The sequence below is a fragment of the Rhamphochromis longiceps genome, linkage group LG7, assembly GCF_057381845.1.
Source record: "Rhamphochromis longiceps isolate RC_006_pf linkage group LG7, R_longiceps_female_GT1.1, whole genome shotgun sequence".
NCBI lineage: Eukaryota > Metazoa > Chordata > Actinopteri > Cichliformes > Cichlidae > Rhamphochromis > Rhamphochromis longiceps.
In genome coordinates this window covers 71,456,434-71,484,412 of record NC_140563.1, presented here as the reverse complement: position 1 = coordinate 71,484,412, position 27,979 = coordinate 71,456,434, and the positions used below count along the sequence as shown (strand labels likewise).

At 44.6% G+C, this 27,979-nt stretch overlaps 2 protein-coding genes and 2 long non-coding RNA genes across 4 annotated transcripts in view; 2 read left to right on the top strand and 2 right to left on the bottom strand.

Moving 5' to 3' along the window:
- Positions 1-1,182, bottom strand: part of LOC146666993 (sodium channel protein type 4 subunit alpha B-like) — a 45,468-nt gene extending 44,286 nt beyond the window's left edge. The window contains exons 1-3 of the mRNA XM_085415148.1: positions 993-1,182; positions 778-919; positions 485-689 (exon numbers count right to left, since the gene is read on the bottom strand). Of these exons, the coding sequence (XP_085271274.1) occupies positions 485-689; positions 778-919; positions 993-1,075 (430 nt within the window). The 5' untranslated portion in view covers positions 1,076-1,182. The remainder of the gene's footprint in view (positions 1-484; positions 690-777; positions 920-992) is intronic.
- LOC146666994 (uncharacterized) lies at positions 24-640 on the top strand. The gene is made up of 3 exons (XR_014912835.1): positions 24-138; positions 283-373; positions 510-640. It is a non-coding gene; the product is annotated as an uncharacterized LOC146666994 (long non-coding RNA).
- Positions 653-27,979, top strand: LOC146666991 (uncharacterized). The gene is made up of 3 exons (XR_014912836.1): positions 653-707; positions 5,996-6,208; positions 27,504-27,979. It is a non-coding gene; the product is annotated as an uncharacterized LOC146666991 (long non-coding RNA).
- LOC146666992 (sodium channel protein type 4 subunit alpha B-like) lies at positions 1,270-9,798 on the bottom strand. Its single transcript, XM_085415149.1, has 5 exons — positions 6,154-9,798; positions 5,986-6,058; positions 4,046-4,174; positions 2,349-2,434; positions 1,270-1,760 (listed from the first exon to the last, which is right to left on the bottom strand). Exons 1-5 carry the CDS (start codon positions 6,263-6,265, stop codon positions 1,498-1,500), a joined length of 663 nt encoding a protein of 220 aa, XP_085271275.1. The 5' UTR covers positions 6,266-9,798; the 3' UTR covers positions 1,270-1,497.

Genomic DNA, 27,979 nt, shown 5'->3' with positions numbered 1-27,979 from the left:
CCCCTTGCTGTAGCATGTGAAAACCGATCGATTGCTGTTCTGTATTTCCTTCTTTACAGGAATCAGTGTGAACCAGCGGGCCTGCTGTAGCGCAGACCCAACAGCGGTGTTGAGTCTGTTCCAGAAGTCGAGATAAACGTAAGAATTTAGAAGAAGAGAGGGCTGTAAGTTAGGTAGACGTAAAAAAGTTGCACCTGTAACATGTGACACAAGGTTCAGCAAATAAGAAGCAACTTTATTCCCGTGTGTGGATCATTGATTCCTGCTTTTGTTTTTTTGAAGGTGCAGCACCCAGTCCTGGAGAGAAGGTGGTATTGTGTTAGCACACACCTGGATGCTCCACAGCAAACTGACAAAATCTGCTGTTAAAGAGGTGCACACACTTACTGATGACCAACCAATGAACTAAATCTGATTAGACTTGATTAGTATTTGGCTGCTCATTGCCCTCCTAATTCCTGTGGAAGCAATGAGTCCTTACTGACCTCCTCCTCCTCTCTCCTCTTCAGCACCTCCACAATCCGTCCGAACTCTTCTTCTCTTTGTATGGCCTCGGCATCTTGAGTCTCTTCTTGCTCCGCTCGTGTCACAACAACCACTGCCAAAATGAGACTGAGCAGGAAGAAACAACCCGGGAAGAAGACGAACAGAAAGACGATCAGATAGGATTTTCCTGCAGTTCGCAACGTCTGCAAAGGGACAGACAGGTGAGAGAAACAGATGAGACAACCGGAGTACTGGGAGGAGCCTGCATGTGGTCATCGGTGAGTTACTGACCAACTGCATCAGGCCTTCCCAGAAGTCGTGCATCATGAGTCTGAAAAATGACATCAGAGACCAGAAAAACGAGTCGTAGCTGGTGTATCCGAAGTTTGGGTTACTTCCTGCTTTCACACAGGTGAAACCATCTGGACACCACCTGAACACATAAAAAACAGTTTGTTTTTATTGTTGTTGTTGTCAGTGAATGAAAGAGACTCATGTTTACTTACTCAGCGTCTGACTGGTTTCCACACACCAGAGGATCAGGATGTCCAGGAATGTAGTAATAGTTTTCTAGAAGGCAGACAGACATCCAAACCGTACAAACGGATCATATTTCACCTTTCTAATTTAAGGGCAGGGGTGGCAACGATGACAGGTGCTGAAGTCTGCACTACAAAGCCAGCTGAACATTTCTAAACTTTCTAATCAATTCTCGCAGAGCCCCAGGTCCTGATAACATCCCTGGACGAGCACTGAGGGACCGTGCTGCAGAGCTGTCTTCACGGACATGTTTAATACATCACTGAGCCAGGAAATACTCTCAATGACAGATTCAAGGTCACATTTATGCTGCAATTCTCAGCATCTACATTGTTGCGGGTGATTTTAAAATCTGATAACAACAAATAAAACTGTTTTTGGACCTGAAGACTTTTCCTCAGAGGTTCACCTGATCTCACATGAGATCTCTTTCCACTGCTTTCATTGTAATGTTGGAAGAAGACCTGCGAGTCAGCCATCTGACTGTCTTAAAAGGCTAACCGGCCAATCAGGACGTGGTACGACCATCATACCTGGAGAGGTGGTGTGGTTGTGGAAATCGAACTCTGTCGTGTTTGTGTTCATCGACCAGATGACACATTTGTTCTTCAGGGTTCCCATGAAGAGCTGTAAACCAATCATAGCCAAGATGCTAAGGCAGAACAACGTCAGGATGATGACACAACCAAGCCTCTTCACCGATTGGACAAGAGCTTCGACTGTCTTCTTCAGACCTGTGAAGACAGCCCCCCGCTGTGAATACAAGTCACACACACACACGCACAGACACACACAGACACACACAGACACACGCACGCACACACAGACACGCACACACACACAGACACACACACACACACACACACACACAGACACACACACACAGACACACACACACACACACACACAGACACACGCACGCACACACGCACACACACACACAGACACACACACACACACACACACAGACACACGCACGCACACACGCACACACACACACAGACACACACACACACACACACACACAGACACACGCACGCACACACGCACACACACACACAGACACACGCACACAGACACACACACAGACACACACACACACACACACACAGACACACGCACGCACACACGCACACACACACACAGACACACACACACACACACACACACACACAGACACACGCACGCACACACGCACACACACACACAGACACACACACAGACACACACACACACACAGACACACGCACACACGCACACACACACACAGACACACACACACAGACACACACAGACACACACACACACAGACACACACACACCTCGGCTGCATGTGAAGATCTTCAGCAGCAGAGAAATCGTCATCAGCACAGCAAACTTCCCCAAATCTACGAACTGTGACACCAATCTGAGACACAGAGTCATCATCACCACCTTCATCATCATCATCATGAAGCAGTGATTAAAGCAGCTGTAAAACATAAAGACACATTTACAGCCGAGCAGGAAAAAGCCAAAGTGTGTCGAGCAGAACATACAGAAGCAAAGCCGGTGATGAGGACGTGACAGTTAGTGTCCTAATATAAATCTAAAACCTTTATCAGTGACAAAGGTAGAGGAGACGTACACAGGAAAGCTACACAGGAAAGCAGAGCAGCACAGCGAGCGTTCAGCTACAGGAGGTTAGCTTGTTACCAAGCCTTAAGAAACATCAAGAGTCTCTGTGGTCAGTTTGCTGGGACAGTGTTTGATGTCATCCTGGATTCAAACACTGAAAGAGTGCCAGACCTAAACAAGGAGTTTCAGTGCCTGAACCAAGGAACAACTAAACTCGAAATATAAGGGTAATAACAAAGGAACGGCCCCGGGACAGGCCAAGGACATCGTGGAGAGATCTCGGCTTTTCTGCTTAGGCTGCTGTCCCTGCAACCCAGCTTCAGATAAGCAGAAGAAAACTAGATGGATGGATGTGGTGGTGAAAGCAGCAAAAAGATCATTTTCATCTTCACAGCTGGAAAAAGCCCACCTTATTTGCACGGACATGGATCTATAGATATGAGACCACACTGACAAGAACTGTGTTGGTGTAACTGTAAAGGTCACGTCCAGCATTGAGTGGATTCAATCGGTGGATCACATTTCTTGAGTATTTTCTGAGCTGCAGTGAGCCTTGTTATTCAGGACTGAGAGGCTCTTATTGTGAAGGCTCTTTTATACTGTTTCCTGTTTTTTGGATCACGTTAATCTGTAACCAACATTAACCCCCTAAGATCCGAACTCTTCCTCGGCATGCATTTTTAATTTCTCTTTGATATTTGGGCATTTTGGGACCTGATGAATGTAACAATAAAGAATTACCAGATTATTTTTTTTTTACCTAATTTTTGTTTCTAAGAAAAATGAAAGCCACATATGAGGATATTTGTTTAAAATTTCAGTAGAACAGTAGGAGTATAATGTCCTCGTGAGTGGATATCAGGCCGTTGCAGAGTGAAATTGAGTATTTCGGTCTAAATAACCCAAAATGTGATGTCCACACGTGGACGCCAGGTCCTAGGAGGTTAAAGAAGTGAACAAAGAGGAGCTCTTCCATTAACAAACTCACAGTATAAGCAGTCCTAATTGTACCTCATCAATGAGCTTGCAGAGACACCTTCAGCAGCAACAGCTTGATGTGATCATTTTCTGTATGACTAATCAGTCTGGCTCGATTAGGAGCACCTGGCTGCTGCTTACCCTCTTAACTCCCATGAAGGCAATAAGGCTGGACTTGTTTTTTTTCTCAGGATCGTCCTGTGAAAACTTTCTTTTCCAATAACTGTACGTGTCGGAGAATCACGGCAGAGAAATAAGTCTCACCAACTTCATGTCAGCCGTTTTCCAATAAATCTAAAACAGATTACACTGAATTTTGTTTGTGCAACCTGAAGTTGCCCCCTGCTGGTCATTAGAAAGAATGCAGATTCATGGCTGTACATACAGTCTGTGTGAGAGTGTGAGGTGTGTTATTGAGCCTTACAGGGTGCTGATGATGATGATGTCCAGCCAGTTCCAGGGATCTCTGAGGAAGGTGAAGCGTCCCACACAGAAGCCTCTCGCCACGACTTTCACCAGAGCCTCAAACACGAAGATTGCCATGTACACGTACCTGTTCACATAAACGTGAGACAGAGAGCTTTCACACCAGAGAAGTTTGGGCTCGGGAGAGCCCGAGTGCCCTGGAGAATTAAGAAAGTGGAACCGGCTGTTCAAACCCCCCCCAAGGCTGCCCGCTGGGATTGAAACAATGGGACGAGGCGCGACGTCTCAGAATGGGCTCACTGAGTGCAGCACGGTTAAGAGCTTGGAGAATCTTATGGCTGCCATGAATACTCAGAATAACACCTCTGAGTGAAAGTTAGATCACATCTTGGAGCAGCTCTCTGCGGTCGTGAGTTCTCAGAATCTGGTCTTTGAACACAAGAATTGACAAGACCACGGAGCGCAAGTTTGATAACATCATGGAGAAGCTCGCGGCTCTGCAACGGGAGATTGAGAGACCAGTGTCGGAGTGTTAAAGAACAGCTTTGAAATTCTCATGAGTTGTCCGCATAAAAGAAAAATCACCATCATAATGCAGCTGTCCCTTCGGCGCCAGATGTCGGCTCAAGGCTGGAGCCGAACAAAAACACCCTGATAACGACTGTCTTGAGTCTGTTCCTTCTATTCCATGCAAGGCCATCTGGGTTGGCTGGAAGACTGTTTACTTAGCCTGGCAGGGTGAAGGACACTGTCTCAGCTAAACTCTGGACACGCACACACATACATCAACACTGATATGCACACACTCATCCCCCCTCCCTTTCCAAACGCCTCCGATGCTTGTTCCCTCCTGGAGAACACGGCGGGTCTGGGCCCGCGCTGGAATAATAGCGCAGGGCAGGATGGCTGCTGTGTTTGCTTCGGATTACTCCTCACCCCCTACTCAACCCTGTGGCTTGTCACGTGCTCCATAATGTTGTGCTGTGGACATTTATGTGCTTTCTGTGCAGAGGAGTTTTTTTGTTTCCTGTTCTCATGCTGTCCTCCCAGGAGCCCAGCATGAGTAGAGGTCTCTTTTTTTACTCTTGTACTTTCCCATTGTAGTGTACATTTCAGTGTTTTTCTGTAACGCTACCGATCTCTGACCTGTATCCCCATGTGATGTCTGTGTTGTGTGTGTAAGGTCGGGGAGGGGGGGATCCCATTTCACTGCAGGGCAACCTGTGTGTGGCGAATAAAGCCTTGATTGATTGATTGATTGATTGATTGATTGATTGATTGATTGATTGATTGATTGATTGATTGATTGATTGAGAGCTTTCACACCAGCTCAGGGTTCTTTCCAAAGGATACTTTGGCATGCAGACTGGAGTAGGCAGGGACTGAACCGCCAAACTTTCAGTTAGTTAGTTTGAGTTGGCTCTAACTCCTGAGCTACAGCCAGCCCAAGACAGTAAAAGTGCTTCCATTATACTGAAGAGGAGGCAAACACTTCCACCGCAGATCTCTCCTAAATGGACGAGTCACACAAAAGCTGTCTCGATGGAGAAACATCACAACAGGCCCTTTAAGCCGTCTCTTAATTGTCTGTATGACAAATCTGTTCACATATCAGAACATTCTGAGCATTTCCTGTCTCGACAACAGCGAGCAAAGTCAGTTTGACCTTTACAGACCTGTGTGTGCTGCTGCTGTCAGACTGAGGACAGACTGAGGACAGACTGGCTCTTTGTCTTTGAGCCTTAGCACGGATTTAGACTTTAAAACCATTCTCATGCTGTGACTCATCGATGCTGCCATCAACAGCCCTGTTCATCACTTAGTCGCGTTTTTCTGCTCCTGATGAAAGATCTGTGTGTGTGTGTGTGTGTGTGTGTGTGTGTGTGTGTGTGTGTGTGTGTGTGTGTGTGTGTGTGTGTGTGTGTGTGTGTGTCTTACTTCACCACAGGAAATTTGAACTCCAGAACACCGAAGCCCAGGATCGCCAGTAGGATGAATATACTGAAGAATGTGTGAGAGTTCAGGGAAAACTCAGCTCACCTGGTCCAGAGAGCTAAAACCTGACCACACAGAGGCTCCTGACACTATGACATCATAAAGGATATGGATGAAGAAGGGTCTTGATGGCGATGGTCCTCAACGGGTTGAATGGACTCAGCAGGTAACAAGACGAGTCAGCACTAAACCTGTTAATGATGTTTCCTTTACTGAGAACCATGAAGGTCTGCAGAGAGACAGGTGAGGGACAGATAGGTGAGAGACAGACGGGTGAGAGACAGACGGGTGAGGGACAGATAGGTGAGAGACAGACGGGTGAGAGACAGACGGGTGAGGGACAGATAGGTGAGAGACAGACAGGTGAAGGACAGACAAGTAAGAGACAGAGAGATGGATGAGAGACAGACAAATAAGGGACAGAAAGGAGGTGAGGGACAGACAGATCAGAGATAGATGAGTCAAGACCTTTTTTGTGACTAGCAGGATTTTGAATTCTGGATTTAACAGGGAAACAATAAAGATGAAAGTATAAAAGTCAAATCAAAGTAAAAATGCACTAAGACGGAGTCATAATGAAGGGTATGCAGTGCTGAATAAATAATTTTAAGAAAGTATTTAAAAGTGAAGAGACGGTTTGTGGTCTGGAGATCTGGTGGAAGTGTGGCCAAAGTCTCAGGACAGAACAACTAAAGGCTCTGAGTCCCATGGTAGTCAGACGAGCAGGTGGAACAGACAGAAGGGAAGCTGAAGAAGAGCAGAGTGTACGAGGGGGTGAGTATGTGTGGAGAAGATCAGATAAATATGGAGCGAGGTTATGAAGGGCTTTGAAAGTAAGAAGCAGGATCTTGAAATTGGCACGGAGGTGAACCCGGAGCCAATGGAGCTGTTTAAGAACAGCTGTTATATGTTCAGTGGATCTAGTTCTGGATACAATACGAGCAGCTGTAATTTGAACTAAATGCAATTTATGGAGGTGGACCATAGAGAAGAGAATTAAAGTAATCTGAAAGAGATGTGAAAAGAGCATTGACAAGTATGACGGTACTGTTTGGAGTGAGTGAGGGATGAAGGCGTTTAATATTACGGAGATGAAAATATTATATGTGCTGTGAAGGAAAGAGTGCTATCGAGGATGACACCAAGACTCTTAACCTGAGGGGAGGGTGTGACAAAACAGTTATTAATGGATAATGAAAGACATCTGGTTGGAACTTTAGTCAGTTTTGATTTGGTGCCTATTAGAATTAATTCTGTTTTATTGCCATTAATTAATTAATTTTTTTTTCTTTTTTGCCTGTCCCGTTTGGCTCTTTTGCATCAAAATTGTTGTCTAAAGGCGAAGAAAGATGCCCAACGGATTTACTTTACCAAATTGACCATCCCAGCCTTGCCGTAATGGTCTATTTGATTCACCTTTCATTGTTTATTTTATTTTTTATTTTCACTTGCTAGATATGGGACAGACTTGAATGAGGAAAAGAAAAGGGAGAAAGGAAGAGGGAAAGAAAAACAGCGGACAAGAGGGACGGGGATAGAGGGCAAAAAAACAAAAAACAACTAAATAAGCAGACAAAAAATACATATATCAACCACCTGGATCACCTGTTGAGAAAGAAAAAGAAAACAAGAAAATGAGAGCAATACAACAAACAACATCACAATGATATATGGGAATATGACAGTAAATACTAAATATTAAACATTATTGTGCAGCACATAAGATCAACAGAACACAGTGTGCTTTGAGGTAGGAGCCAAAAAGGGTGTAGTTTGTGGGTGTGATCACCCGTGTGTACACCTGTGAGCATGGACGCGCTTGTTTTTAAAAGGTTCCTTCATGTAATGATCTGCTAGAGGGTGTGGGGGGGCCACAGCCCCGTCCTCCAGGGCATGAAGCAGGTATGGAGGAGATCAAAACTCCAGACATCCAGAGGCCCCCAGAACACAAGAGACCAAGGAAGACCAACAGAGGGGCAGCCGCGCCACTGTCCCAGAAAGAGCTGAGGAGAGTCCCAGATGAGGGCTCACTCAGCAGCCGCGGAGCAGAAGCCAGGGGGGGGGTTGCAGTGACGCGCCCGTGAGCTCCGCCGGCAGCCAGCTGTGCCAGAGTGACCGAGCCCCAGGCCGAGAGGCCGGGGGCACCCCACCTCCGAAGTGGCCCGAGCGAGCCCCAGGCTCCAGGCCCGGACAAGAAGCCACCAAGGAGTGCCATTATTGCCATTGATTTTAAGAGAGTTGTGGGTAAACCAGACCTTGATTTCACTTAAACAGTCAGAAACTGATGTGGGTGGGAGAGTAGTTGTGGGTTTGGAGGACCGGTAGAGCTGGGTGTCATCTGCGTAGCAGTGAAACTGGATGTTATATTTTCTGAAAATATTACCTAGGGGTAGGAGATAGATAATAAAAAGGACCCAGGACAGAGCCTTGGGGAACACCGGAGTTAACTGGAGTAGATACTGATCTGTGAGTAACTGAACAAACTGTGAGTAGCCAGAGAGATACAAGGTCAACTAGGCGAGTGCTGTACCACTGATCCTAATAGATGTTAATCTATAAAGAAGGATGCGGTGGGAAATAGTATCAAAAGCTACTGCAAGGTCAAGGAGAATGAGGATGGAGATGAGTCCAGAGTCAGCTGCAAGCAGAAGATCAGTAGGGATTTTTACTAGAGCTGTTCCTGTACTATGAAAAGAACGGACGCCGGACTGAAACAAGTAATTTCCAGTGAGGTGTCTATGAACCTGTGCAGCCACTATCATTTCATGAATTTTGGCTAGGAAAGGCAAATTTGAAATGGACGTTATTTAAATGGGAAGGGTCTGAAGCATTCTTTTTCTTTTTACAGTAGTCCAGCCTAGAAGTAATGCAGGAACTAGTTTTTCACTCAGGATGTTTCTAAATTTAGAGACATAGCAAAAATGCAAGAAAGCAGTCCTACATAGTTGTTTAATATGTGCACTGAAGGACAAAATTTGATTTGTATCATCTGGCTTCATGAATAAATAAAGGTGCGTATCAGCTGCATAGCAGTGAAAAAGGATGCAGTTTTTTACTAAGATTATCTAAAGGAAGCATTTATAATGTAAATAAAATTGGTTCCAGCACAGAAGCCAGTGGAAGTCCACGAAAAACTTATATGTGTGAAGAAGGCTCCAAGTTTACATGAACAAACTATTGTTTGACACAGATATGTTTCAAACCACTCCAGTGCAGTACCTTTAATGTGTTCTAATCTCTGTAGTAAAATATTGTGCTCAGCAGTATTGAATGGTGCAATGAGATCTGACAGGACAAGCACAGAGATGAGTCCACTGTTAGAGGCCATAAGAAGATCATTTGTAACCTTCACTATTCTTTTTCTGTGCTGTGATGCACTCCAGATCCTGATTGAAACTCTTATAATAAATCATTACTCTGAATGGGTCGACTAGGCACATTGACGAGCTAAAAATCATTGATGTTAACCTAAAACGATCAGACAGAGACATGAAGATCACAAAAATCTCATACAAAGTTGGAGAATTCAGAAACCCAGAGTAAGGCCCAGGAGGACAACAGACAACAACAATAAAATAAGTTTTTGAGTTTTCCAGCTAGGGTGGACATGACTGGTCACAGAGAGAAGGTCAGAGGGAGACGGGTCCAAGAAAGACAGAGAAAGACAGGTCAGATGGACAGACACATCAGAGAGACCAGGGGATCAGAGACCTTCTGTGATTGGTAGAAGGGATCCAGATCCTCCAATGGGGTGCAGAGAAGCTGAGGGGGGGGGGCACCATAGATGAAAGGGAGGGACTTCCCAGTCTCCAGGTGACGAGCAGGTTTGGTCAGGTTTTTCTCACTTGCCTGAGTTACACAGAAGAGCTTCCCCTCATGCAACTTATCAGCAGTATTAATTTTACTGATTGATTATCTATCACTGATTCCTGAAAGTTGATCGGTACCTTTTGGTGCTTCCACGCCTTTCGCTCCTTTACCTCAGCTTCGTGTCGTTGTTGGACCACCTCCTTTGAGACTGCTGTGAAGCATCTGAAAACCTCCATACCTACAGGTGGCAGCAGAGACGCCATTCTCTCATCCTGGAGAAGTGGTCGAACCTCGCTGTTGCCTAGCAACAGGTTTCTGTAGGGAAGAGAGGTTTTGGTTTGGTTTCCTTGAAGCCACTTACAGAGGTGCAGCTGTCTGTAGGGCTGTTATTAATCATTATCAGATTTCTCAGTGTTATTCGGTTCAATTTTATTTAAATAACACCAATTCTGTCACGGTCTGGCTGGCAGACCGTGGGGATGTGGGGAATGAGGACCCAAAACGCAGGTTTCTGCGATGCAAACAGTGCACTTTATTTACAGTGAAAGCTGTAAACACAATAAATCCCCGTTGCTCCCTTGACTCCTGTGTGTGTGCTCCCCTCCGACGTCTGTGCTCGTGCTCCCCGCTGTCGTGCTTCCGCACACCCGTGCGTGCTGCCTTTCTGGTCCACTCTTCCACCTGCAGGAAAACCACAGAAACAGCCGTCAACACTGACCCCCACGGGCATATACGAACTGCGCTCTTATACACTGCCACACACTAACTTGGGATGACAACGCAATGATCCCGCGTCGGTGAGAGCTCCAACACTCTCCTAAGTAGCTCCCCTGACGAGGCCTGCAGGTGGCTGTCCTCCATCCTCCAGACACACACACATGTACACACCCACACCCTGCCTATACATATAATGAGTGAAACACAGAATAACACAGCATTTTGCAGAAAAACACACACATCACCAAATAATAACGATAATAATAATAATAATAATAACAACAACAACAGTCAAAACTGCTCATGGACCCCCGAGTCCTCCAGAGCCGGGTCCGGTCCGTGAGTCGTTTGGTACCGGGCCGCGAGAGTTGAGGCTCAGGTGTGAAATGTCTGGTTTTCAGGGTTTTTATCGGTTTTCAGCGTTATTTTGTTATAGTTTTTATCGTTAACTCGGTTTTCCTGGGTCTTTCCACGTGTGTTATGAATAAATCTTCTTTTTTTCAGTACTAGTTTTATTTTGCTGTATTTATCCGCGACACCTTAAAGGCCGGTCCGTGAAAATATTGTCGGGCATAAACCGGTCCGTGGTGAAAAACAGGTTGGGGACCGCTGCTATACAACACTCACCTAAAGGTGCTTTATATTGTAACTGTTGAGATTTAAATATATAATAATCTGAATGCGTATTTGCTGATTATATTGTTTTATATAAAAGGCCCAACTCTGAGTACAGTCTGTGCCACAAAGTACTGACAGGAAACTGCATGCTTTTGCAGAGAAAATAGGACCTGCAGCCAGAAAGTGAAACTAAGCAGAGTCTTTGATCGAAGCTTAAAGTGTGTGTGACGTCTATATAAATGACTAGGCTTTCTGTTTGTGCTTCAGACCTGAGCTTGTGTGTTCGTGTGTTCAGGTCTCCATATTCCGGAATATGTAAAATTAATGATCATTTTTTGAGTTTGACCACTTTGAGCCGTGTCTTTCTTGACCGTTCAAGAATACAAAGAACTGAAATTTAATATAACCTAAAGACCTCCAATATTGGAGAGAAAACCCAAAAATCACATAACACCGTATGAGCAAGCACTTGAAACTAACTTTTAGTTTCTTTCTGCTAACTTTTAGCAGAAACGTCCTTTTCTTGATGTCATTGGCTTCTATCTACTCATTTGCCCAGCTTGTTATCCCAGGAGGTTATCTGATCACCAGCAGGGTGTAGGTGTTGATTTTCCATTTAGTTGACTCCTCAGGACTTACCTCATCTCTACAGGCACTTGGTGGTTGCAGCTTTCCTAGCAGCCTCGTCATGGTTCCCGTTTGCCTTTGGGATACCCAGGTAATTGTAGGTGTCCTCAATGTCTGCAATGTTGCCTTCTGGTAGTTCAATCCCCTCAGTTCTGAGTACCTTCCCTCTCTTTGTTATCATCTGACTATATTTCTCCAATCCAGCTTTCTCCATACAGCTTAATGTCATCCATGTACAGGAGGTGGCTGACGACTGCGTCACTCCGTAGTCGGTATCCGTAGCCAGTCTTGTCAATGGTCTCACTGAGGGGGTTCAGGCCTAAGGAGAACAGCAGTGGGGACAGAGCATCTCCTTGGTAGATCCCACACTTGATGGTGACTTGTGCTACGGGCTTGAAGTTGGCCTCTAGTGTTGTCCACCACATCTCAACTGAGTTCCTGATGAAGGCTCTTGGGGTCCTGTTGATCTTGTGAAGTTCTAGGGATTAAGGTTAGTAAGTCTGGTCTTGCAGTCTTGAGCAACTGTAGCTGGTGTTTCGTGCTTCTGGTGTTTCTGCCAATCCCTGTTGTTGCTCCTCTTATGTATTGAGCTATTTGCCTGGTCATCTTAGCTGCTCTGACGCCTGACAGAAGCTTCCAAGTGGTACTAAGCCAGGTTATTGGCTCACAATTGGATGGGACCAGTCTGTCCTGGGGATCCTCGGGGATCAAGACTATCCGGCTTCAGTTAGTCATTGCAGGTGTGTCTAATCCATTTGCAGTTAGCTTCCCTAACCAGCTGGTGTGAATCCTGTGAGGATCTGGTGGTGTCCAACTCTTCATGCTAGAGTCTCTACTGGATCTGGTTAGTGCAGAGCTTCCCAAATTGCGGGGCCCGCCCCCTAGGGGGGGGGGGGCGCAGAGCCATTGCAGGGGGGACGTGGTATGAAAAGGGGAAAAATCCAAAAAAAAAAAACACTTGGACACTGTTAACACGGGGCGCCAACACAAACACAAAGCAGGAGATGAAGCATCGCTGAATATGTTTCCAAACCAACTTCATTCTAAGCCAAAGACTAGAAAATATGGTGAAGCAAATCTTCCCTTCGGCTTCACCTGCACAAGTGCCGAGGTAGGTCTCCCTGCAGAATTGGTTTTCCCTTCGTCTGGAGCAGCGCTGGGCTGTTCAAATCATGGACAAACAGTATACAACATTATTGATTTTTAGTTCACAAACACTTGTTGTAGTGACTAACTACTCCTGACATGTTGGAGATGTTTGCTCTTTATACAGTAAAGTTACAGCGGGATACAAATAATATCAGGCTGATCCTGCCACGATTTGTTCCCCCCGTCTAAATCACAGACAAACAGTATCCCAGTTTTTTATGTTTTTAAACCCATTTGGCACAGAGAGGCAATTTTTGAAAAATGTATTGATAGCAATGTTGAATATTATTACACAGGAAAACTACACGTAAAATAATCACACCGTGACGCCTCTGCCTTTGTAAATGGAGGGACAGTAACTGCGTGTGTACAGGGTGGGCCATTTATATGGATACAGCGTAATAACATGGGAATGGTTGGTGATATTGCGACTGTGGCTCAGGGGGTTGGGAAGCGTATCTGTAACCGGAAGGTCGCCAGTTCGATCCCCGGGCTCTCTGTCCTGGTCGTTGTGTCCTTGGGCAAGACACTTTACCCTACTTGCCTACTGGTGTTGGCCAGAGGGGCCGATGGCACGATATGGCAGCCTCGCTTCTGTCAGTCTGCCCCAGGGCTGCTGTGGCTACAACCGTAGCTGCCTCCACCAGTGTGTGAATGTGAGAGTGAATGAATAGTGGCATTGTAAAGCGCTTTGGGTGCCTTGAAAAGCGCTATATAAATCCAATCCATTATTAAAGTCCTGTTTGTGGCACATTAGTATATGTGAGGGGGCAAACTCCTCAAGATGGGTGGTGACCATGGTGGCCATTTAGAAATCGGCCATCTTGGATACAACTTTTGTTTCTTCAATAGAGATTGAAAATGTGACGTCACTCAGGGGTAAAACCGCAAGGAATTCTGGGAACTCGTGGCAAGCGGTACTAGCGCACGCAGGCTTTCAATTGAAATCAGTCACACAGCGATAAAAAGAAACACAAAAATGTCAAGAAGCTGTTGTATTATTAACTGCAATAGCCGGTCGCATGACAGCCACGGGAAGCCGACGGGTAAAGAGATCAGTTGTTATCGGATTACGTCGTTGAAGAGAAATTGTTCGAGCCATGTTTCCGAAGTAACAAAGAGGCGACTGGATTGCAGCCATTCAAAGACCAAATATAACGTCCCAGAGCACTCCAGCTCACAGGTTAGTCTGCTCCAAGCATTCCCACAAAGGTCAGTCTGCTGTTGTAGTTAATGCGTCATTTTTCTTAACATAATTGGTGATATAGGTTACAAGCAAGTCTGGCGCTGAACAGAAATTGTCGTGCTATGCTCCTTTGTTTATTGTGCATAAATAGTGAATTTTCCTGACACAATATTGTGTTTCGCTTCTGTTATTACCATGGTACAGTGACAAAAACATATACTTTTATTCACATGATAAAACAGTTGTTTTGTATCAGCACTTCCGGTATGATGGCGCCTGTGTTTGGCTTCGCCGCTGCCGGGTGCAGTTTGTCATGTTCTATCGTCGTGTTTTTTTTCTCTACTCTGCTGTTTTTTATTTGTATCAATGATGTTCTGGCTGCCTTGGTTTATGATCGTTTGACGCTGTTATCAATCCGATCTTCAATGATGGCCCAAGATGTTTCATCTTCCTCCTCCTTTGGCACTTTCCATTCTCCGCACTTTTCCCCGCACTCCTTTGGCACTTTCCATCTACCGCCAGTGGCTGGATCCTCGGCCAGCGTTCTCAGCGTTCCCCGTAGATCACGGAGAAGAAGAGGAAGGAGATCAGGTATCCAGGTGAAGCTTAGGCTTTTCTGGCGACGGGGGCTGATTGGAAAGCGATGTCGTGCGTGCTCTGTTACTTACGCTCAAAACAGCTCCATAGAGAGGAATTTGTTCTCCACGGCCCTGCTTGGATATACAGGGCCTGGCTCTCCGAGACCGTGCTACCTCAGAAGGGTTCATCCAGACTCTCCTGCTGACTCGCTTTTCATCCCCTCGGTGAGTGGAATATACGAACGTGAAGGCTCTAATCTCGAGTATTTACGTCCTTTAACTCGAGCTTCTCCCAATAATGATGCTCTCACCCCGCTGACTATGGCGCTCTTTAATGCCCGATCTTTGACTAATAAATCGTTTGTGCTTAACGATTTTATTGCTTCTAAAAATCTGGACTTCCTGCTTCTGACCGAGACCTGGCAGCGGGGCTTGGACTATTCGTCTCTTATTGAAATGTGCCCAAATGGCTTTTCTGTCATCAGCCAGCCTCGGGGATCTGGTCGTGGAGGAGGTCTTGCGGTGGCATTTCAGAGCCGTTTCAACTGCCGTTCAGTGAAAGTTGGACACTTTCTTTCTTTTGAATTGCAGCTCATTAAAATCGGCAGTAAGGATCCTTTTTACTGTGCTGTGGTGTATCGTCCACCCGGCCCAAACAGCTTGTTTTTAGCGGAGTTTAGCGACTTCCTGTCCTCTACTATGAGGTTGTCCAAATTGCTTTTAGTGGGGGATTTTAATATACATGTTGATGATGAGTCCGACCTCTTTGCCAGGGGTTTTATCAACATTATGGATTCTTTTCATTTTATCCAGCATGTGTCCGGCCCCACACATAACAAAGGTCACACACTGGACCTTGTCTTTACCTTGGGTTTGAATATTGATTGTATTTGTTCTAAGGACATTTTTATCTCTGACCATTATTGTATTCTTTTTAACATGTCTTTTCATGAGCCTATGTCTCCTGTTCACCGGGCAGTTATGTCGCGCATTATAAATTCCTCCACAGCGCAGAAGTTCTCAGATGCTTTTAATTTAACACTATCCCCACAAAATGGTGTTGATTTCTCAACAGATCTATTTAATCATCATTGTCTTTCGATCTTAGATGAAATCTGTCCGGTTAAAATGAGACCTGTGCCTGTTTCCAAGTCCCTACCTTGGCTAAATGACAACATCCGCTCTATAAAACATAATTGTCGTAAAGCTGAGTGGTTATGGAGGAAAACTCATTTAAATGTTCATCTCCTTTATTTAAAGGATCTTTTAGCCTCTTTTAACAATGCTATTAGAGATGCAAGGGCTGCTTACTTTTCTCAGTTGGTTGCAAAGAGCAGAGGTAATCCTAAGGTCTTATTTGATACTATTACTGATATCATTACTCCTGCTCCACCTGCTGCCATTATTTCTTCTGCTGAAGACTGTGAAACATTTCTTGCTTTCTTTTTAGAAAAAATTAGCAATATAAGGAAAAAATTGTCCCCATCAGCATCTGCACTGTCAGTTCCCACGCCAGTTCGGCCTGTTGTTTTAGAAAGATTTTTACCTGTTTCACTATCCGAGCTGGGAAAAATAGTTAGTGCAACAAAAGTATCCTCTTGTTCACTCGACATTTTACCCGCATCGTTATTCAAAAATGTCTTTTACTCTATTGGTCCCTGTATGCTCACTATAATTAACACCTCTTTGGGATCTGACAAAGTCCCTGCTTATTTTAAAACTGCTGTTATATACCCCCTGTTAAAAAAGCCTATGCTGGACCCATCTCTCACTAGCAACTACAGACCGATCTCAAAAATACCATTAATTGCTAAGATTTTAGAGAAGATTGTGGCTAAGCAGCTTACAGCAGTTTTAGACAAATATAATATCTTTGACAAATTTCAGTCTGGCTTTCGTAAAGCTCATTCTACTGAAACAGCCCTTCTTAGAGTTTCCAATGACATTCTGATGCAAAACGATGCAGGTAAGTGTTCTGTTCTCTTAATGTTGGATCTCACGTCGGCCTTTGACACCGTTGACCATTATATTTTGCTTGATAGGCTGAAATACTGGGTCGGTGTATCTGGGTCTGCCTTAGAGTGGTTCTCCTCGTATCTTTGTGAACGATACTCTTCTGTGGCAGTTTCTAAGTACAGGTCATCTTCTACGTCCCTGTCCTTTGGTGTGCCACAAGGCTCTGTGCTGGGGCCATTATTGTTTTTAATTTATTTACTTCCTCTCCAGCATATTTTGAGCCCTTTTGAGGATATTTGTTACCACTGCTACGCAGACGACATCCAACTCTATATATCTTTTAAACCTGAAGATGCTTCTAAGCTGCGGACTTTAAATGTGTGTTTGGAAACCATCAAAGGTTGGATGGCCGACAATTTTCTCCAACTAAATGAAAATAAAACTGAAGTCCTTTTATGTGCTCCAGACAGACATGTACCCAGCATAATGAATGCTCTTGGTCCCCTTTCAACATTTGTGAAATCATCTATCAGGAACCTAGGGATAACCTTCGATCCTGCTCTTACATTGGATATTCACGTCAAATCTCTGGTTCGGTCTTGCTTCTATCATTTAAGAAATATTTCTAAATTGAGCCCCATAATATCTCATACTGAACTGGAGATTGTTATTCATGCTTTTATTTCATCACGACTGGACTATTGCAATTCACTGTTCACATGTCTAAACAAAAGTTCCCTGGAGCGTCTGCAGACTGTCCAAAATGCTGCAGCAAGGCTTCTGACGAAAACATCGAAATACTCACATATATGCTTATACAGTTACACTGGCTCCCTATCGAATTCAGAGTCCACTTTAAGATTCTGGTTCTGACATTTAAGGCTCTTCAAGAACAAGCACCATCATGCATCATTGAACTTTTACAGCCCTATGCCCCTAGTAGGTCTCTGAGGTCTTGTGGTCAGGGATTACTTGTTATTCAGTATACGAGACTGAAAACTAGGGGTGATCGAGCTTTTGCTACTGTGGCCACCAGACTGTGGAATTCTCTTCCTCAGAACTTAAGATCTGCTGATTCACTGATTACGATTTGTGAGACTGGTAAACTTATGATACGTACGATGGTCTTTACTTTCTACACGGTGCATTTCAAGGTCCTGTACCCATCCGTCGGTAAACTGTACCTGGGCTTGTTGCAGTGACCTGAAGTTACTAAACTTCACGAGTGTATGCACTCACTCCAAGAACCGTATGATTATAAATATGAGCGTGGTGAAGTTGGGCAGCACGCTAACGTATTTTGTCCCTCTGTGTGCTCGTGAGGGTCTGACCCTTTCACTGGTTTGATTTTTTTCCTCGTATCTTTTCTTTGACTTTTCATCAAGTCTGTCTTTGTACAGACCGGCATTGTTCTCCTTCGTTTTGTACATACCTTTTTGGGGGGCAAAGACAAAGCAAGAATTTATTGGAACCGAAGAATGAACGTTTTGCGGTGCTGCAAATGCTTGCATTTGATGCAGGTACTTGGATTGTTTTGCCACGAGTTCACGGCATGCAATGCGTGAAAGTCATGTGGTCTGTCAATCTCTATAGGAAGAGGGCCATGTGACACATCAAACTTACTGGTAATGTCACAAGAAAAACAATGGTGTGCTTGGTTTCAACGTAACTTTATTCTTTCATGAGTTATTTACAAGTTTCTCTTTGTTCACAGCCATTGACATGTTGAAGAGGTTAACACGTGAGGAGCGGATCGAAATTGTGTTGATATCTGGTGAATGCAGTAACCGGGTCATTGCAGCAGATTTCAATGCAAGACACCCTACGAGACCACCCATCTCCCACGCTACAGTCAGCAAACTGCTTGCTAATAGTGATGGGATTTCCGGCTCTTTTTAGAGAACCGGCCCTTTCGGCTCCCAACCAGCTCTTCAGGTTGTTTTGTTGCTTTAATTAATTTATTATTAACAATAATATAAAATTATGCACAAAAGGAATTAGTAATGTAAAAAAACTTGGTTTTCTTTATGTATGTTTATATATAAATATTTATGGGGGCCCCTAGAGACGAAACACGTACAAACTCCAAAGCACTTAGAAATTCCAAAGCACGTAAAAACTCCAAAACACATTTCTAACTGAACTTCCAAAACAGAGCTACCTAGATCATTTAAATTACACAATCGAATGCATGTCTATTGTTTTTGTATTAATACACAAACAATCATATATATATATATATATATATATATATATATATATATATATATATATATATATATATATATATATACAGTGGGGCAAAAAAGTATGTAGTCAGCCACCGATTGTGCAAGTTCCCCCACTTAAAATGATGACAGAGGTCAGTAATTTGCACCAGAGGTACACTTCAGGCAAACTACAGTTGTAGCCACAGCTGTCCTGGGGCAGACTGACAGAAGCGAGGCTGCCATATTGCGCCATCGGCCCCTCTGGCCAACACCAGTAGGCAAGTAGGGTAAAGTGTCTTGCCCAAGGACACAACGACCAGGACAGAGAGCCCAGGGATCGAACCGGCGACCTTCCGGTTACAGATGCGATTCCCAACCCCCTGAGCCACGGTCGCCCACAATACCCCACAGCTGGATACTGGAATGCCTAGAATTGTACAAGATCAACAGGACCCTAAGAGCCTTCATCAGGAACTCAATGGGGATGTGGCGTACAACACTAGAGGCCAACTCCAAGCCCATAGCACAAGTCACCATCAAGTGCGGGATCTACCAAGGAGATGCTCTGTCCCCACTGCTGTTCTGCATAGGCCTGAACCCCCTCAGTGAGATCATTAACAAGACTGGCTACGGATACCAACTACGGAACGGAGCAGTTGTCAGCCACCTCCTGTACATGGATGACATCAAGCTGTATGCCAAGAGTGAACGAGACATCGATTCACTGATCCACACTACCAGGCTATACAGCAATGACATTGGAATGTCGTTCGGACTGGAGAAGTGTAGTCGGATGGTAACAAAGAGAGGGAAGGTAGTCAGAACTGAGGGGATTGGACTACCAGAAGGCAACATTGCAGACATAGAGGACAGTTACAAGTACCTGGGGATCCCGCAGGCAAATGGGAACCATGAAGAGGCCGCTAGAAAAGCTGCAACCACCAAGTACCTGCAGAGGGTCAGGCAAGTCCTGAGGAGTCAGCTGAATGGTAAGAACAAGATCCGGGCCATCAACACATACGCCCTGCCCGTGATCAGGTACCCTGCTGGGGTAATAGGCTGGCCAAAGGAGGAGATAGAAGCCACTGACATAAAGACAAGAAAGCTCCTTACCATGCATGGAGGGTTTCACCCCAAGTCCAGCACCCTGAGGCTGTACGCTAAGCGGAAGGAAGGGGGCCGGGGACTGGTGAGTGTCAGGACCACAGTCCAGGATGAGACAATGAACATCCAAGAATACATTGGGAAGATGGCTCCAACTGACCGAGTGCTCAGTGAATACCTCAGGCAGCAGAAACCCAAGAAAGAGGAGGGAGACGAGGAACCATCATGGAAGAACAGGCCCCTGCACGGTATGTACCACCGGCAGATAGAGGAGGTGGCTGATATCCAGAAAGCCTACCAGTGGCTGGACAAAGCTGGACTGAAAGACAGCACAGAGCACAATCATGGCAGCACAAGAACAAGCTCTGAGTACAAGATCCATAGAGGCTGGGGTCTATCACACCAGGCAAGACCCCAGGTACAGGCTGTGTAAAAATGCCCCAGAGACAATCCAGCACATACAGTGGGGCAAAAAAGTATTTAGTCAGCCACCGATTGTGCAAGTTCCCCCACCTAAAATGATGACAGAGGTCAGTAATTTGCACCAGAGGTACACTTCAACTGTGAGAGACAGAATGTGAAAAAAAAATCCATGAATCCACATGGTAGGATTTGTAAAGAATTTATTCGTAAATTAGGGTGGAAAATAAGTATTTGGTCACCTCAAACAAGGAAAATCTCTGGCTCTCACAGACCTGTAACGTCTTCTGTAAGAAGCTTTTCTGTCCCCCACTCGTTACCTGTATGAATGGCACCTGTTTGAACTCATCATCTGTATAAAAGACACCTGTCCACAGCCTCAAACAGTCAGACTCCAAACTCCGCCATGGCCAAGACCAAAGAGCTTTCGAAGGACACCAGGAAAAGTATTGTAGACCTGCACCAGACTGGGAAGAGTGAATCTACAATAGGCAAGCAGCTTGGTGTGAAAAAATCAACTGTGGGAGCAATCATCAGAAAATGGAAGACATACAAGACCACTGATAATCTCCCTCGATCTGGGGCTCCACGCAAGATCTCATCCCGTGGGGTCAAAATGATCATGAGAACGGTGAGCAAAGATCCCAGAACCACACGGGGGGACCTGGTGAATGACCTGCAGAGAGCTGGGACCAAAGTAACAAAGGTCACCATCAGTAACACACTACAACGGCAGGGAATCAAATCCCGCAGTGCCAGACGTGTTCCGCTGCTGAAGCCAGTGCATGTCCAGGCCCGTCTGAAGTTTGCCAGAGAGCACATGGATGATACAGCAGAGGATTGGGAGAATGTCATGTGGTCAGATGAAACCAAAGTAGAACTTTTTGGTATAAACTCAACTCGTCGTGTTTGGAGGAAGAAGAATACTGAGTTGCATCCCAAGAACACCATACCTACTGTGAAGCATGGGGGTGGAAACATCATGCTATGGGGCTGTTTTTCTGCCAAGGGGACAGGACGACTGATCCGTGTTAAGGACAGAATGAATGGGGCCATGTATCGTGAGATTTTGAGCCAGAACCTCCTTCCATCAGTGAGAACTTTGAAGATGAAACGAGGCTGGGTCTTCCAACATGACAATGATCCAAAACACACCGCCCGGGCAACAAAGGAGTGGCTCCGTAAGAAGCATTTGAAAGTCCTGGAGTGGCCTAGCCAGTCTCCAGACCTCAACCCCATAGAAAATCTGTGGCGGGAGTTGAAAGTCCGTGTTGCTCGGCGACAGCCCCAAAACATCACTGCTCTCGAGAAGATCTGCATGGAGGAATGGGCCAAAATACCAGCTACTGTGTGTGCAAACCTGGTAAAGACCTATAGTAAACGTTTGACCTCTATTATTGCCAACAAAGGTTATGTTACAAAGTATTGAGTTGTATTTTGTTATTGACCAAATACTTATTTTCCACCCTGATTTACCAATAAATTCTTTACAAATCCTACCATGTGGATTCATGGATTTTTTTTTCACATTCTGTCTCTCACAGTTGAAGTGTACCTCTGGTGCAAATTACTGACCTCTGTCATCATTTTAGGTGGGGGAACTTGCACAATCGGTGGCTGACTAAATACTTTTTTTCCCCACTGTAACAGCAGGGTGCAAGATGCTAGCAGGCAAGGCATACATGGAACGCCATAACCAAGTGGCCGGCATAGTGTACAGGAACATCTGTGCCGAGTATAACCTGGAAGTCCTGAGCTCAAACTGGGAGATGCCCCCAAGGGTGGTGGAGAATGACCGAGCTAAGATCCTGTGGGACTTCCAGATACAGACGGACAAAATGGTGGTGGCTAACCAACCGGACATAGTGGTGGTAGACAAACAGAAGAAGACGGCCGTAGTGATCGATGTAGCAGTTCCCAATGACAGCAATATCAGGAAGAAGGAACACGAGAAGCTGGAGAAATACCAAGGGCTCAGAGAAGAGCTCGAGAGGATGTGGAGGGTGAAGGTAACGGTGGTCCCCGTGGTAATCGGAGCACTAGGTGCGGTGACTCCCAAGCTAGGCGAGTGGCTCCAGCAGATCCCGGGAACAACATTGGAGATCTCTGTCCAGAAGAGCGCAGTCCTGGGAACAGCTAAGATACTGCGCAGGACCCTCAAGCTCCCAGGCCTCTGGTAGAGGACCCGAGCTTGAAGGATAAACCACCCGCAGGGGCGCGCTGGGTGTTTATATATATATATATATATATATATATATATATATATATATATATATATATATATATATATATATATATATATGTATATATATATATATAAATATAAATAATTGAAGAAGAACTTAATTTACCTGTTACTACCACACACCCAATTCGATTGTTGGTACTTGCTGGCTTGTGTAGCCACCACTAGGTAACAAAAGCTCAACACGGCCCATAGCATCCTGGAGCACTTCCGTTGTGTTTTGGAGTGTGTACGTGCTTTGTCTCTAGGGGCCACTGTAAATATACTTTTATTTATTCACTCCACATATAATGTAATAAATAAATTATAAAATACAAAAACAACTATTTACATTTCATACATTTCAACTTTTAACTTCTTAAATTTTCAGCTTTTTCCTTTTGAACAAATTTAAAGTGAAACAACACAAAAAAACTGCAAACCACAACGCAATAAATTATGGAGAAAAAAAAGGGGTGGGTCGGGGGGGGGGGGGGGGAGGGAGAACGCCCAGATCTTTAATTAAGGGAAACGTTGGCATTCAGAAATATTAATGTCACACTCAACTGACTGCGTTTTATCTTCCCATTGCACTGATGGGTGGACAGTTCTCAGGTGACTGTGCATGTTGTTTGTGGAGCCGGCTCTATATGATATCCTTTTCTTGTAGACTCTACACTCTGCCTTTGTTTTGTCAATAAGATTATGTACCTTGTACCCGGATTACTCAACTGGGTACAAGGAAAAACTAATAAATACTGAGTCTGCGATCAAAGAAAGCAAGCGGCTTTATAATAGCAGTAATGTGGGCTCGCTTACTAAAACGTGTTAACATCCTGGCTGTAGCACTTTGTATAGCTTGGAGGTATGAGAGAGAAGAGCCAGTAAACAAGATAAAAGGTCAAATCGCAGTGATACCGTACGATCAGTAGGGATGGGTATCGTTTAGGTTTTATCCGATACCAGTCCCAAAGCGGTACTTTTGAAACGGTGCCGGTGCTTAAACGGTGCTCAAACCGGTGCTTAAAGAATGGAGAACACACACTTTGTCCAAAAACCTCTCATGTTAGTTGCTAGTTCACCTTACATGCATTAATTTAATAACGTTTAATAACGCAGAGAAGAACGGCTGCTGCTGCCATCATCATCCTCATCATTTCTGCTACACTGGCAGGGCTAGGGGCCAGGACTCTGCTCTTCGGGTTTTTGGGGGATGTTGCTAACTCCGGGTCCGATAACAGGCAAAACACCCGCAGTAGATGTGCTCGGTGTGAGGTCTCGCAGCAAGCTATCAAATATGGTGCATTTCTCGGCTTTTTTAAAAGCGCTATGCGCCGCCAGGTGTTTCATCAGATTCGAGGTGTTACCTCCTTTGCACATTATCACAGTATCACCTTAAAGCATTTGTTGCAGGCTGCTGAGTTTGCATCTTTTGCTGTGAAGTACAGCCAGACTATTGACCACTTTGCCTTGGGCATTTTTAATCTGTAGCTCTGCTCTAAAAGAACGTACGTACCTGGACCCGCCTACTATCCTTGGAAAGGTAAAATGATTGGCTAGAATCCAAAGTGTGTGACATCTCATGGGGGGAAAAAGCACCGAAATAAAGCACCGAAATGTGCGCTGCTTTTCGGTCTGGTTACTACCGTTTATGTCAGAACCGGTGCCATTACCGGTACCCATCCCTAACGATCAGTGGTAAATAGACCTGCACCTGCAGGCCCCACACAAAGGACAGCTACTCCTCTCTTTCTGTTTTATTTTGTTCAGAGTTTTCTGCAGAAATCTGAGCAGTCTGTGCTCGAACATGTGCGTGTCCTTCTACTGCTGCAGGTTTGTGAACCAAAGTCTATCACTGTCCCACACGTTTCACTGAAAACCAGTTTAAATCAGACTTACAGCTGTGAAGGATTCAGCCTCAGCTGATTGGCTCTCCTCAGCAGCGCGCCTCTCTCCTTCGTGCTGCTCCAGAAATCAAAAAAAGACATTTTTCTGTCTTCGGCGTCCCACCTCTCTCTGATACAGCTCTGTCTGTCTCTCTGTCTGAATCTGTTTTCAGTGATCAGCTCCCTGCTCCAGCTGTTTGTTAATGGCTCCTCCCACATTAGTTACAAGACACACACAAAGAAACAGATGTAGGAACTGTGTTCTCCCAAAGAGACTCCCACATCCTGATTTCCTGGAAACAGTCTCTCTATCACACACACACACACACACACACACACACACACACACACACACACACACACACACACACACACACAAAGTCTTCTGATTTTTGTTTGTTTGTGAAGAAACACAGTAATCACGGGCATAGAGAAAAAAAGTTGCTCACACCCATGCTACCCTGACGTCATGCCAGTGCTTTTTGGGGATTGCATTGCGAGGAGCACCTGCTGCTTGCTGCACAGGGAGCAGAGGGGCGTCTAATAACCAGCTTGCAAAATAAAACAAAATAAAAACAAACCAACAAACACAAAAACACCAGACATCATGCTATACACTTATAATTTGCACTGATGTGTTTTCTGAATTCTATCACACACATATACGCAGAAAAGTGAGCGCGAGAGCCCTCGGTGCGCCTGCGTGCAGCTGTGTCTCACACACAACCTGTCGAAAAGGGAGGGGGTGGGCTGCTTCCAAATAAAGCATGTTTCATTCATGATATTGTCAATCCAAGCCCATAATGTATTAATTAGTTTTTCCAGGGTTGTGTGAAATCCTGGAGAAAATACAAACTGAATCTGTGGTGTGGTGATTGTGGTAATTCTCGGGTTGGGACGGGTGAGGAGGGATATTAACCTCCTTATGTCAAACGATATAAGGGGGTTGTGATTTATGACCTAGGAAGTAATAAAACAAAGGGTAGCCATAAAAATATGATATTAATAAACAATATTATATTAATATTATTATTATATTTCATAACTCATCAATTCAATAATTCAAAAATTATTTAATTATTATAAATATACAATTTTTATCATCAATAGCAGTTTTCTCATTTTAAACCAAAAAAAGTTGGATTTTTTTTATGGCCAAAAATGGCATCTGTTCGCGGGCCTGTGTGTGTGTGTGTCTGGGCCCATGCTTGTGTGCGTGTGTGTGTGTAAAAATGTGTTAAACCATACTAAAGTGCTTAGTTAAACTCGTGCTTTTGTAACAGTGAGTATGGCGAGAGATAGAGGCTGCATGTATGGGCAGAAATCTGTGCCATCAGAAACTGAATTTGAATAAGTTAAATTTGAATTTGAATTGCTCAGATTGAATCTGAATTGTAACTTGAATAAATGCTTTTGAAAACTAAATTTGAATTAGTCTAATTTGAAATTGAATTTATGGTTTGAAAATGATCATCACTAAATTGAAATTGAATTTTATATTTTGAAAATGAATTGATTTGCTTTGAAACTGCATTTTATCCTTTAAAAATTCAGCTCTCGAATAATTTCAGTTTCAGTTCCAAAATTCAGTTTTTTGGAACTTACATCCGGTTCCGGTTCAAGCGCAGATTAATAGAACTACGTTTTACTAGCGGACCGAAAGTGTTACTGACGGGAATCTACAGCGTCTTGAGCTGAATTAAGACTTCAGAAGTCATTCGTCATGTCGAATGACCAGCGGATAAACTCTCAGGTTGGTAATAAATGTATTACATGTATAAGAACAAGCGTCATGTTAACAAATGATAGCCGTACAGTAACTTTTATGCTTATTGTAGCTGTTAGCTAAAAACGGTAATTTAGCGTAGTTTGCCCTGAATTCAGCTTTGACAAACAAATATGATCGACTGTTTCTAGTAGAATTCCAAAGTTGTCATCTTGGACCCTCTCAGAGTGCCCCTCTGCATGCTTGCAGAGACCCCTACAGTAGGGAAACATGCAAAACGGTGTCCAAACCTTTGTGTTTTAGCTTTATTTATGTCTTACACAGCATCCCAACTCTTTAGCTAACTTAATAACTTTAGCTAAAGTGAATAGTTAGTCTAATTCATTAGTGCAGCATTACTGGGTCACCTCTGTTTGAAGTGATATAATATGATATACAACTATCTGTCAGGGTCCTGAGACTGGGCGACCCAGGACCCCTGGGCAGTCATGGACCTGTGTTGTTATTATTAAGTATTTTTGGTGTTGCTTCCCCTTCTCTGTGCTTGTACATATGTGTGTGTGTGTGTGTGGGTGGCTGTGTGTCTGAGTACTTGTTTATAGGCGCCGTCAGGCCTGCGGGGTGTGGCCCTGCTAGGGGACTGGCCACACCCAAAGCCACACACCTGCTGCTGGTCAGGCCTCGTCGGGGGAGCTACTTAAGAGAGTCTTGGAGCTCCCACTGACGCGGGATCATTGCTTGGGACGCCACGTTAGTTACCCAGTCTAGGCTTTGTCACAAAGTGTATGCCTGCCATTACTGAGTGTCCTGACAGCTGCTGCTATTGTTTCCCACAGGAGGAGCGTGGAAGGCTTGGAGAGCAGCGAGCACCGGGGGGTGCTGACACGGGAGCAGAGAGCACTAGGAGGACACGACACGGGAGTCTGGGGAAAACACTGGGATTCATTGTTGCTTTCTACCACACTGTAAATAAACGCACTGCTTGTAACTTGAGCTCCGCGCCTGGGTCCTCCTTTCCCACATTCCCCCACGGTCTGCCGTCGCAGCCCGTGACACTATCACTGAAACAGCAAACTTTGTAAATAAGCAAACAACACTTCTCATTCTCTAAACGTTTGGCCACAGCTGTAGATTACACTACCAGTGCTTGTTCACTCTTGACAATAATTACATTTCTAAATTGACTTTGTGCATTTACAGGTAAACAATATCTAATATTTTATCTAAATGACTGCTTTGTCTTTGAAAAGGGTGAAGAGCCTGAGGCCGGTGACAGTCCAGTTCTACTCTAAGTACATCCTTACAGTGGCTCACAGGACAAGGCCACATTCTTGTCCTGCCAGAAGAGAAGAGAAACTTCAGAGTCTTCATGCAGTTCAACCAGACCTGTCATATTCCATATGACAGGGGTCTCAAACTCCAGTCCTCAAGGGCCAGTGTCATGCAACTTTTCCATGCCCTCGAGGACTGGAGTTTGAGACCCCTGCCGTATGGTGTTCATGCTGTTTTCTACCCCACAGTTACAGCATGTCTGACTGCCTGTTCAGCATATGCAAAAATATATGATGAGTTTAAGCATGTGATGACTAAGGCCTTCCATTATGGTGTTTGTCATCACATGTCACAGACATCTGGATGATCATTTGGAATAAATAAAATACTAAAAACGTGTTACTTAATCTTTTATCTTTATTATTATTATTATTATTGTTCTTATTTTACACTT